Here is an 11,827-nt window from a genome sequence, read left to right as displayed (position 1 = left end):
TTTTAGGTTACACTACGGTCCGCACACATGAATTCAAAAATCTAACGGCGAGAGCACGTTTAACTTTACTGAGGGAATAAAATCAAATAAAATTCCTTTTACCTTTTACTTATACATGTGTGTGTGTATATGTCATCATTACGCAAAATGTAAGCAACACAAACAATATAACAACAAATACAACAAAGAATACAAATAAGAAAAAAGAATAACAAACACCAATAAAATATCAGTGAAGTGGCTTGCATAACGTTAACATAAGTTCAGTTCAGCATCATATGAGCGCATTTGTATGCCCGTTCTACGTCCTTCAATGTCCTATGCTGCGACGGCGCTGTTGTGGCGGCAACGACCCGAAAACATATGACATCGCCAGTTTGTTTGTGGATTCAGTGTTGATGTTGTTTTGATAAGCAGCGAACAGATATCAAGAAAATAAGAAAATATAGTAAGTAACTGAAACACAAGAGAGAGAGCAGCAAACATAGCAGCCTTTTATTTCGCTGCTTTGTTGTTTTCACAATGAAAGCATGTCCTGTTTAAGTAAAAGCTTCAAGCCAAAACAAAAGCTCAAAGCTGTTCGGCGCATATATACCGTTTGTTCCGTGTGGAAGTAGGTTATAGGTTATACGCCCACACAATTGCAGACTTGTTGTCGTGATTTAGGCTCTGCTTTTTTTTCGGTTTGTTGCAGTCGCTGTTATTTGTTGTTAGTTGTCGTCTGTTGGTGTTGGTGTTGTGATGCTCTTGGTCAATGTAAATCTTCTTTCTGATCGAATTTTTTATATTATTTTGTGTGTACTTGAATATAGGAAAAACTAACCTAAATCACTTGGCAAGCATGTATATACAGCAAAAAAAAATGTTAGTAATTCTACATTGAGGATTATCTGTAAGGTGCGTTAATAATTTGCTTGTTAAAACTAATTTATTTAAATGAAATAATAAATTACTTAAAAATTAAATAATAAATTTTGACTAATTTAGTAATATCAACATTACAGTTTTTTTTATTAAAAATATTTTGTTTTAATCAAAATAAAAGTTTTATTAAAATATTTTTATTATAAAAATGATTTTTTGTATTGTTTTTGTAACCAAACTTTACTAAATATGTTTTACTTGTGAACCAATTGGTCAAGATTTGTTGATCAATTCGTTTTTTATATTATAATATCTAAACTGTAGATAAAAATTTTCTTTTAATAAATAATACACTAAGAAATTAATAATAAAAAAAGCATTTTTAATTTGTTTTTATATATTAAAAATATATTTTAATAAGATTTTATTCTACAATAGTAATAAGATTTATTTTTCTAAATAAAGAAAATTTATTTTAATAAATTACATATAACTAAAAATTAATGATATGAAAAACATTTTTAAATTTTTTAAATTATTTTTGTATATTTAAAATATATTTTAATAATATTTTATTTGAAAAAAATTTTATTTAAATAAATAATACATGAATAGAAATAATGAAAATTATTTTAATATATTATTTAAAAATACAAATTTTAAAAATTATTTTTATATATTCAAAATGTATTTTAAAAAGATTTTTTTTTGTACGATATTAATAAGATTTATTTTTCTAGATAAAGAAAGTTTTATTCAAATAAACAATACATACCTAGAAATTATTGATAATAAAAATCATTTCTACATTTCAAACTTTTTGAAAGCAACTCGAGCTATGTTCAATTTTACCTATTTAAAATTTAATTTCCGAGAACTAAGAATAGAAGATATTCGTATAAAGTCCACACAAAGTCTTAATTAAACCAATTTTACTTTTCAATGTTATTAAGAGCTCATATACTTTATTGCGTTTTCGATATCTGTCATAAACATCATAAGTTTCACACTTTATCCATTTTCTAAAATATTAATACAAATATCCACAATTTGAGCAAGAAAAATTGTATCAATATATAGATTCCAAAACCACCCGCTTCACTTTAAAATGTGAGTCACTTTACACATCACACATCCCGACTTTTATCACAAACGTACATCATATCTTAAGTTATATATTTTAATAATACCAATGTAGTATTACCATTAGATAAGTATAATTAAATCTATACGATAAAATCGTTATCAACGCTACAATAATTCTGCCTCATTTAACCATTATCTTCATTGATCCCGATGCGAGGCAAAGCAACTGCTTTGAGTGCACCTATACTGAAAACGTCCTGATATATGCAATTAATTCCCTACAATCATTGTCTGATCCAGGGCAACTTTAATCTTTTCACCTATTCCGACTGGGAATCAATACCCACTGTTTGAGTGCAAGCACATATACTGAGCACATCCTAATCTACATCTTGATTCTTTAACTATAACGTTTGCCCGTTCCGGACTGTCTAAAACTAGTCTTGTCACTGATCCTAAATGTGAGTCTAAGCTATTCGTTTAAGTTCACCTATGCGCAATTCGTCCTAATCTACGTTATTATTTCAATAAAAAAGCTGTCTGCAATAGGTCTGGAGTCAATTCCATAATTTTGTGTGAACGCACCTCCGCTCAGCACATCCTGATCTACTCTACTCTATTCTTTCACTACAATGTTTGTACGGTTCTGGTCGTCTTTAATAAATATCTACACCGATTCCAATTGCAAAACCAACGTTTTTTATTTCAGTATACCTATGTTCAGCACGTCTTTATCTAACCTATTCTTTCACTATAACCTTTGCATGGTTTTGACTATCTTGAACTTCACTGATCCCGAGACGATATCATTCATTACCCATACCCATTCCTTGGCATAGAACTACTTTAATTAGTCTCTTGAGTGATCCTGATTGCGAATTAACGCCTTAAATTTCAGTGCTCCTATGCTCAACACATTCTGCTATATGCTATCCTCCCACTACAACATTTACTGGGTTCTGCTCGTCTTAACGTAGTGTGTTCACCAATCACGATTGAGAGTTGATGTCATCCATTTCATGACACCTGTGCTTAATCTATTTAACATGAGTGTTGTTAGGTAACACTGACAATAAAATCTGTCATAGGGTATATTCCAAGCAGATTTCTCTGCAATCATAAAAGCACGGGGCGGTACGCAGAACTTAGATCAGTCATTGAATAATCACGGAGCTTATGAGAAATACACAAATTAGTCAGTGAGATGGGTGGGACTCTGCAGAAACCCCCCAGCTAACAAAAAGTAAAAGTGTTCCGATGCACTAACTCGGAAAAGGCTCAACAAACAAGCTAGATGACTGAATACATAAAACAATATATTTGCCGTCAGCAATATATGCTGGTCTTCAAAGTATAATCGTATAAAATCATTTGAATAACTTATTATCAGAATACAACGGAGTTCTTATTTCATTGGATCATCTAATGACCATCTATCTAAATGCTCACTGATACCTACTATTGAGTAAAAATACTTTAGACACTAACTTGCTTTTCATCTAGCAAAGAAGAAGAAGGAATGACACTTCATCGGTTCTGATACTAGCAATACTCAAATACGATTTATATGTCATAGTGCTTTCTTCTATGCATCCAAGGGTCGGATCCACATAACACGACAGTTATCTTATACAGCAGTAGCTCAAATTTTATAATATGGTTCTTCGGTAAAAAATCTTTGACTTTTATGCTGAGTTCTACTTTTAATTTATTCTCATGTAAACTGCATTCAACTTCTTCATATGATGCTCCTCTCTATTCCTAAGAAAAATTCTATTGTTTTACAGATTTAATTAAAAGTATTTTTATATTTAAGAAAATCTAATTTGACCTCAATACTTCACATAAAAGGTGAAAAGCACAAATACAAAAATGTTTTAGTAGTTTTGGAAAATATGAAAAAATTCTAATAAAAAACAAGTTCACTGTTGTCATGACTGAGATTCTTCAGTTGATGCCTAATCATTTTGGTTCATTTGATTATTCATGAACATTTGAACATGAACGTTTGTACGACACCAGCTCATTCCACTCTTCTAACTCTCAAAGCTAAAGGAATTGGTGTCAATGCAAGCATGTGTTGCACTGTTGTATACCCATAACTTCTGTTGACCCTGACACAATTTCATTGTTTTTCAGAGCGACAAATTGAGCGCCAGGATAAAATCTTCTACACAAGACCATACTGAAATCCATACTGAAATAAATGACTTTTATATGCACGCATAAAAATGTATGAAAATAAAAAAATGTATGTATCTAAATAGAGTAATCAAGGTAAACTGTTTTTAGAGAAATAGGCGTTTTTTTATAGGTGGTTAAACAATTTTAATTTCATTGTAGATATTAAAGTACACAGTACATAAACAATGCATATATTTATATAAAGTTTGGTGATTTGATCTTAAAACTACACTAAATATTTGATATTCCTTTCTTTCTGTACATACCCTAACTTAATTTATATATACTTTTTGTTTTTTGCATATTTTGCTTAAGGCTACTCAGTTTAATAAATAACAATTATTAATTATTAATAATTTACATTATAGGCTTTTTCGGAATTTTCCCTTGTGCACTTAGGTGCAATTTTTTAAATAGAAAAAAATACGAAAAACAACTAAAATATTTACATAGTAAATCTCAATAAAGTAAAAATTACTCATCCAACACCGTTCGCAACCAGCTATCGCGATGTTTAGATTTCTTATCGGTAATCTTTTCAAATATTGTAACTCCCTTTTTTGACATAGGAGATGAGTTGGTTGATTTCGGTAATACAATTCCGGAATCAAATATGCGTTCTCCGTTTGCATTGATGAGTGGCAATGTTGATATTCTATCAACTGAGTTTACTCTTTTAGAGGATGAAGAAGATGAACCATGTCCAACATGTACATTATACTCTCGCCTGCTTGAGTGTTTTGAACTTTGATTTGATCTTGATGTAGTGGGTGGAACTAAGGCATCCATTTTTAAAGACATTTTGTCGTATTTTCTCTGCCATTCAGCCGCTTTTGATAAGGCTTTGGATGATGTGTCAGGACAATTATTATTTACATTGTAAAGTTGCTTTGTAAAATCATTTGTACTTAATTTCATCTTGTTCGGACGTGATGATGATTCCGTTTTCGGTAAAAATATATCAGACCTTCTTTTCTCTTCTACTGATTCCGATTTCAGCGCCGCACTTGATGTTGTCGGTATATCGTCTTTCTCAAAACCCTTCGGCATACTCTCATGTATAATATTTTGCTGTACCGACTTTTGTAATAATGCTTCATGTGAATTCAATTGTCCCATTTTCTTTTGTGTTATATGTGCTGCTATTTGTGGAATAAAATTCCGTTTTACTGGCTCATTTGTATTTTGTACAACTTTGTTAGAATTTTGTTGTATTGAGGGATCGATTCTTTGTAATAAAGTATCAACTATCCTATTTTCCAAAGGTGATTCTTTTTTAACTGGTGCTGTTGGCGACGATAACTGAATATTTGCATCCAAGCGAAAACTATCGTTTAAATTTTGTTTTGCTTTATTCAATATTGTGCAGTCCATCTTTTGTAAAAGTGTATCAACTGTGCTATGGTCACCTTCTAAACATGGTCTAATTCTGAAATCATCACATTTTTCGGCAAAATTTCTTACATAAGAATCATCTAATAACGTTTTCCGACGTAGTTCAAGCTCAGTATTGTCTATTATTGCAACTGATTGCGGTTGATTATACAATGTTGAGATGAGCCGCGGTCTTATTTGTGGTCTTGCTGCTGGTAATTTTGGTGGAGTACCAGCTTTTGCAAGTGCAGCCTTAGTTTTGCTCCAAGCAATGCGATACGCTGCTCCCTTTAGCGTTTCTGTATCGTAACATATTTTAACTTTTGTATTATTATGCTTTTTATCCAACTTTGGTCTTTGTACTGTTAAGTCTTCCTCAGAATTTCCAACTGTATGCCTCCGTTTGGGTACACGATCAGTGCTCTGCTCATAACTTTTACTAATGCTAGGCATATCGTAAACAAAATCTTTATTTTCCGGTTTTACACGATTACGCATCGGTCGCTTTTGCGGAGATTTTGAGGGACTTTCAGAAAAATCTGCGGTATGTTGTGAATGTGATCGTTTTAGCTTCTTGCGTTTACGTTTACATTCGATATGCGGTACGGGCTTCTCTGGAGTTGTTGACGCGGAAGATTTGCGTTTATTTCGTTTGTCGTTTGTTTTAATTTCTTTTGATTCTGTACAGCTTTTTTTGATTTCATCATTTAAAAGTAAAATATCCCCATCCACATCGTCTCTTGTGTAATGAACTTCATGAACTGATACATATTCAACTGCCATAGCCTCGCGATCGCCAGTCATCTTATGTACAAAGCCAAGATGATTAACAATATCATAGCGTCGAAACGCGCGATAATTGCATAGAGTGCAACCAAATTTATTTGCGCCATAATGATACATTGAAATATGACGTCGAAGATTACTGAGTGCACTAAATTCTTTATGACATAATTTGCAACGACAACGTACAAATTTTTCATCAGGTGAGCAACGAGATTTTCTTCTAGTTACCTGTTGATTCGTACTTTCCGGTTTAATTGTATCAATTACAGGAGCCACTGGTTTTTCTGCTTTTTCTTCCTTGTGAAGTTCTTTGTCCATGCCAGAAGTTACACTTAAGTCTTGTACTTCGTTAACTGTATTATTAACTTCAATACTGGGAATGTCATTATGTGATGCATTGCTTGTATTTTCTGGTGAAGCTGCTTCAATCTTTATTTTAGTTTTAACGACATCAATTGCATCACTATTTTGATTAACCGTGTCACTATCAGGAATTGGTGACTTCACTTCTTCTTTGATATCTACTTGTGTTGAGCCACTAGTGCTTTCGCTTTCTAGTAACTCCATATTATCAAGTGATATGGTTTGTAGACCAGGTTCAAATGTTTTCTTAACCAAATTTGCAAACATTTCATTTAATGATTCAATATCTGTTTCTGTTTCAGTTTCTGTTTTTATAATTGATTCGGAATTTGCTTCATCAATTTTATTATTTGAAACTGATGTAGAGCAAACCACAGCAGGTTTTTCTTGAGATTGCAAGATATTGTCTAATTTATCTGGTGGTTCATTAGCTAGTTTGGAATTCTCTAATTTTTGCGCTTTTTTGTTGCAAACTGAAAGGTGTGAATAAGATTCTACTTTATCAAAAACTTTTTTACAATATTTACATTTGACCAGCTGTCTCTTATTCTTAGGGGCAGTGCTTTCTCCAACACTCGCGTTAGATTCTGGTTTTGATTTTTGCAACGGTTCACGCTTTAAACTATGAGTTATTTTATTATCTTTTTTAATAGCAGCAGAATGTGGTTGTTCTCTGTAAAAATAGAAATTTCAGTTTATTTTACATTACACAAAAAAAAAAATATAAATTATAAATTGTAATTTAATCTTACTTATGATCTTTTAGCATATGCTGTAAATATGCTGAATACTTTGAATAATTCTGCGGACAATGATTGCATTTATATTCACGTGCCAAATGGACTTTATCTATATGAGCTTGTAAATTTGTTACTGTCGTAAATGGTATTTTACCTAAAAATGAATAATTAAGTGAATTGATTGTACAGAAAATAATTGAAAAAGAATTAATTATTTTATAGTGAAATTAACTTACAAACATTGCATTTTAATTCATCTTTTATGTCAGTTGTTTCCTTAACATCGGATCTTGTTGTAATTTGTTTACCTTCTGCGTCCACAACTGTTTTTGCATTAATTATATTGTTAATCTCATTAACTTCTGTTCTGATTGATTTTGAGTCTGCTCCGCCACGTTTTAGTGTTTGATACACGGCATGACGGTTATTAGGTACACTTTCCAGTTGCAAAACTGTGCTCTTGGATTTATCCGTTAATTTGTCTCTTCGTAATCGATCAATAACACTATTTATATTTTTATTACTTCCGTTTACTGTAGGTACATCAGTTCTACTCTCCGAAGTTGCGGTATTTGATTTTTCTTCTTTTTGTGTATCGGAAGGCTGTATAATTACAGTAGATGAATTATCCTAGTTTAAAGAAAAACAATTCATTATTAATATGTCAAACTAAAGCTTAAATTAAAGAACTTGATATATTAAAAATTTAATATTTAACGTGGAATAATGTGTAGACCAATTAACTACATATTTCTTAAGATCAAAATCTTTTAAATTATCAAAATCTGTAAGACTAAGTAAAACTATTTTTAAGAATACAAAAAAAAACGCGTTCGAATTTTTTCTATAAAAATTTACTATTTAAATTTAATAATTTTTTTCAGTTTAAAATCTGCGAAGTATTTATGTATTCTAATAAAACCAATAAAAAAATTAAAACTCAAATGTACGATCGTTTTAACAAAAAATTAATTAACTTTCCAATAAAGATTATATGATTTATAATCAAATCGATTTTTCTTCCAACATATAAAAATTTTAATTTCCTTCTCTCAAATTAATATAACAATTTCAATATTTATTTTACTTTTAAACTAACACAATATAATTTTTCTCTGCAAAAGTTATTGTTATAAATTTGATATCTGATCATTAATTAAAAAAAAAATCTGTATATTTGATGTTGCATGCTAATCGGTATCTACACCTAGAACGACACAACACGACAGTATATATATGTAGAAATCGTTTAAAATAGAGTAGAGAGTTATTTCTATTTTATTTAGTACTCACTGCGTATTTGCTTTTGTAATATGTAGCGGAGCGATTGCAGAAGGTCCTTTTATGACTTATAAAGTTGACAAGGCTGCGAAATAAATTTCGGCATATATAACACTCGTAGATAATATTACATTCGTCTATTAAGCACCGACGCACCTGTTTTCGAAAATTTATAATCTTATTTAGTAACAAATTGCTGGCTGGTACGCTAAATAAAATTACTTACTTCTTCGTTACCATTTTCATAAGCTCGCTTAGCGTCTAAAAAAGATGAGAATGTAGGACGTAATGGCCGTTGCACCAGGCTAGGGTCTTGTGTTAACTCTTCTTTTTGCATATTTTCTATAATGTTGTACGTGCGTTTTGTCATGTCAATAGAAAACTGCACTGTTTTTCTTTCTAATATTGGAACGGTGGCAGTTAATTGCTTATACAATAAACATTTTATCTTGGTACGCACACACAAAGTATATATTTTTAATGATTAATAATCATATTGTTTGCATTTTCACACACTTTACTTAATATATAATTAATATATATATACATAATTAACTGAAGCAAAATTTCCTTCCACTAAATTTTTCGATAACCTTTTATTTTCTTCCTATGCTCTAAATACGATTCAGTTGTTATCGATACCCAAAAAGTGGTGACACCAAAGCAGAAACAGATGAAAATGAAACAAATAAAGTTTGTAAACAAAAAACGTAAAAAAAAAATTACTAACTTTGTACGTCATTTATTTTTGGCATTTATCAGTTTACGACTTATCAAATAATATCTTGCACTAAAAAGTAAACATTAAATATAACGTATTACATGTATAGCTCAAATTATAATTTGTAGAACAGTGACAAAGAATAACAAAGGAGAACTACGAATTAAAGCAACAAAGATTTGTAAACAAACCGATACATTCGATGTACAGTGGAAGCCGCTGAACAAAATTGTAAAAATTTGGGATTCAATTTCGTGGAATTGTTTAAATAAGTATGCATTTATAAGTAAAATTACTGTTACTCCTTAGTAACAGTAATTTACAGACTACGGAAGCAATGTATGTATTTAAAAAAAATTTATGTTATTATTTTGTATGTTTGTAAAAATATTTTTCTTATTTTTCGGAGTAGTGGAAATACTAGAATAGTAGTGGCAGGTAGAGATATCTACAAAAATAATTTTTAACACCAGCTGTTTTTGCGAACAGGCAGCAAAAAAAATCAGGTTTTGTTCCATACATTGGAATAATATTTAATAAATAAATTAATTACTAACTATTTTTATTTCATATAGAACAAAAATGGATGACACATGCAATTAAAAATCTGCTTTAAATGTTGTATAAATAACATTTTCCATAATTAATTCTCTGTAAACATGAACTAAGTAAAATTTTATTTATTTATTATTTTTAGATTATATATTTAATTAAAAACGAGACTTTAGATTATATATTTAATTAAAAGCGAAACTTTAAATTCTATATATCTAAATAAAAACAAGGCATCATTTATTAATAAAATAATATCAACTGAATCGGTAAAAACTATCTGTTTGGTAATTACTCTACATATGTTTGTATGTTATACATACTGGGGTTTCTCAAGAACTGGTCTGCTAACATCTGCCGATCTTCGACAACTACCTGCACGAATTTATAATATATTTAACATTTATTTATACATGTAGGTATATGTAAATAAATTTTAATATATGCATTTATTAAGTTCATTATTTTTATATAGTTTTTACAACACATGTAAAACTTCTATCTTTGTTTTTTATGATATTATTTTTAGGAAAATATTGGTATCGGCCCTTGCAAAAGTCACCGAATATTTTTCTCCTTTTAGTTGAAAAGGCTAGCCTATATAATTGAATAATTTTTTCAAAATATAATTGAACGTACTTAGTTACACTAGCGGGTTAAAACACAATCTTTCCTTATTATTTCTTTTTTTAGTGTTCACAACATGATTTTTACCATCTCTGAAATTTTTAATATTTTTGATTTAAAGAGGGTTTCGAAAAATAGTGAACTACAACAACTAAAATAATTTTTTTTATATTATTTTTATTAAATAAATTTTTGGCTGACCATAGACCTGTTTCGAGTATTGCCAAATGTCCATCATTAGTTTCAGTTTTAGAAATAATTCTTAGATTTAATAATTCGTAAATAATTTTTTGAGACTGAAAGTACCAAGAATCAATATCGTGCCCTGTTAAATTTGAAGTTCAGAGTTGACGCTTGGATTTAGAAATAATTTCTTTAAAATTTAATTTAATGAATATTGATTAAAAACTCGATGAAATCATATAAATTATATAAATTTAAAATTAGGTCAGTTTCAGCAAACAATTACCCGGAATTTTTTTTTTCTAAAACGGTACGAATCACAAATGAAGTACATGATATGGGCATATTAGCTTTTAAATTTTTTTCAAATTATTTCTTTTGATTTTTTTCTTCCAACACTTTGTTTCCATTTGGTGTTTGTTTTTAGAATTGCTAAAAAAAGATCAACTTCTAGTTTACCGCATTGTTATTGGTTTCTGTATATTTTGATAAGATCACACCTATTATTACATTGTTCGATTTAGTTATTGTCGTTTGAAACATATACCCTGGAAATCAAATTTATAAAAGCATGTTAAAATTTATAGAATAGTTTGAAATTGGATAGGAAATATGATGGAGTTTAAGATATGAGTATGGGATCAGAGTCATAAAGAGTATGTTTATGTTCTATAATCACTTGTTTTCACAAATGACTCTTCCAAGAAAAGGAAAAGCTGGTATATATTTTTCCAGTCCAGTTGATACAATTAGAAGGATAAAATTTTTCACAATTGTGGTTTAGTTACATCTTATAGGTAAGACAAAAATAAACTCGAATTATGTTTGTAGGTCAGTTATAATCAAAAAAACTAATCATTGATTTAAGAATTAATTTGTTTTGTATATAATTTCCTCTATCGACTTTGTGATACAAATTTTAATATTTGCACATATTTTAAATTTTAATGATAAACTAGCAATTCAATTATTATTTGAATTGTTTTGAAGTTCGAATATTTTATCGCACGAGTATATTTTTCCTTTGCCATTTAATACAGCGTACTATTCTAACATGTTTCAACAC

At 29.7% G+C, this 11,827-nt stretch overlaps 1 protein-coding gene and 1 long non-coding RNA gene across 3 annotated transcripts; one reads left to right on the top strand and one right to left on the bottom strand.

Annotated features, from left to right (window-relative positions):
- Nucleotides 1–4,267: 4,267 nt before the first annotated feature.
- LOC119678523 (zinc finger protein 800) lies at nucleotides 4,268–9,183 on the bottom strand. 2 transcript variants are annotated; one of them, XM_038090390.1, is made up of 6 exons: nucleotides 8,905–9,183; nucleotides 8,691–8,834; nucleotides 7,634–8,027; nucleotides 7,410–7,551; nucleotides 7,185–7,330; nucleotides 4,268–7,130 (listed from the first exon to the last, which is right to left on the bottom strand). In XM_038090390.1, the coding sequence occupies exons 1-6, from the start codon at nucleotides 9,046–9,048 to the stop codon at nucleotides 4,609–4,611; spliced, it is 3,492 nt and encodes a 1,163-aa protein (XP_037946318.1). In that variant the 5' UTR covers nucleotides 9,049–9,183; the 3' UTR covers nucleotides 4,268–4,608. The 2 variants fall into 2 exon arrangements, with proteins under 2 accessions (XP_037946318.1, XP_037946317.1); XM_038090389.1 differs by having other exon boundaries at nucleotides 4,268–7,330.
- A 7-nt stretch (nucleotides 9,184–9,190) lies between these two features.
- Nucleotides 9,191–10,086, top strand: LOC119678524. The gene is made up of 4 exons (XR_005252342.1): nucleotides 9,191–9,475; nucleotides 9,528–9,738; nucleotides 9,812–9,905; nucleotides 9,975–10,086. It is a non-coding gene; the product is annotated as an uncharacterized LOC119678524 (long non-coding RNA).
- The last annotated feature ends 1,741 nt before the right edge of the window (nucleotides 10,087–11,827 follow it).

This window comes from Teleopsis dalmanni, chromosome 2, assembly GCF_002237135.1.
Source record: "Teleopsis dalmanni isolate 2A chromosome 2, ASM223713v2, whole genome shotgun sequence".
NCBI classification, from domain to species: domain Eukaryota; kingdom Metazoa; phylum Arthropoda; class Insecta; order Diptera; family Diopsidae; genus Teleopsis; species Teleopsis dalmanni.
The sequence above is the reverse complement of the archived record's forward strand: the minus strand, read 5'-3'. Positions and strand labels throughout refer to the sequence as shown.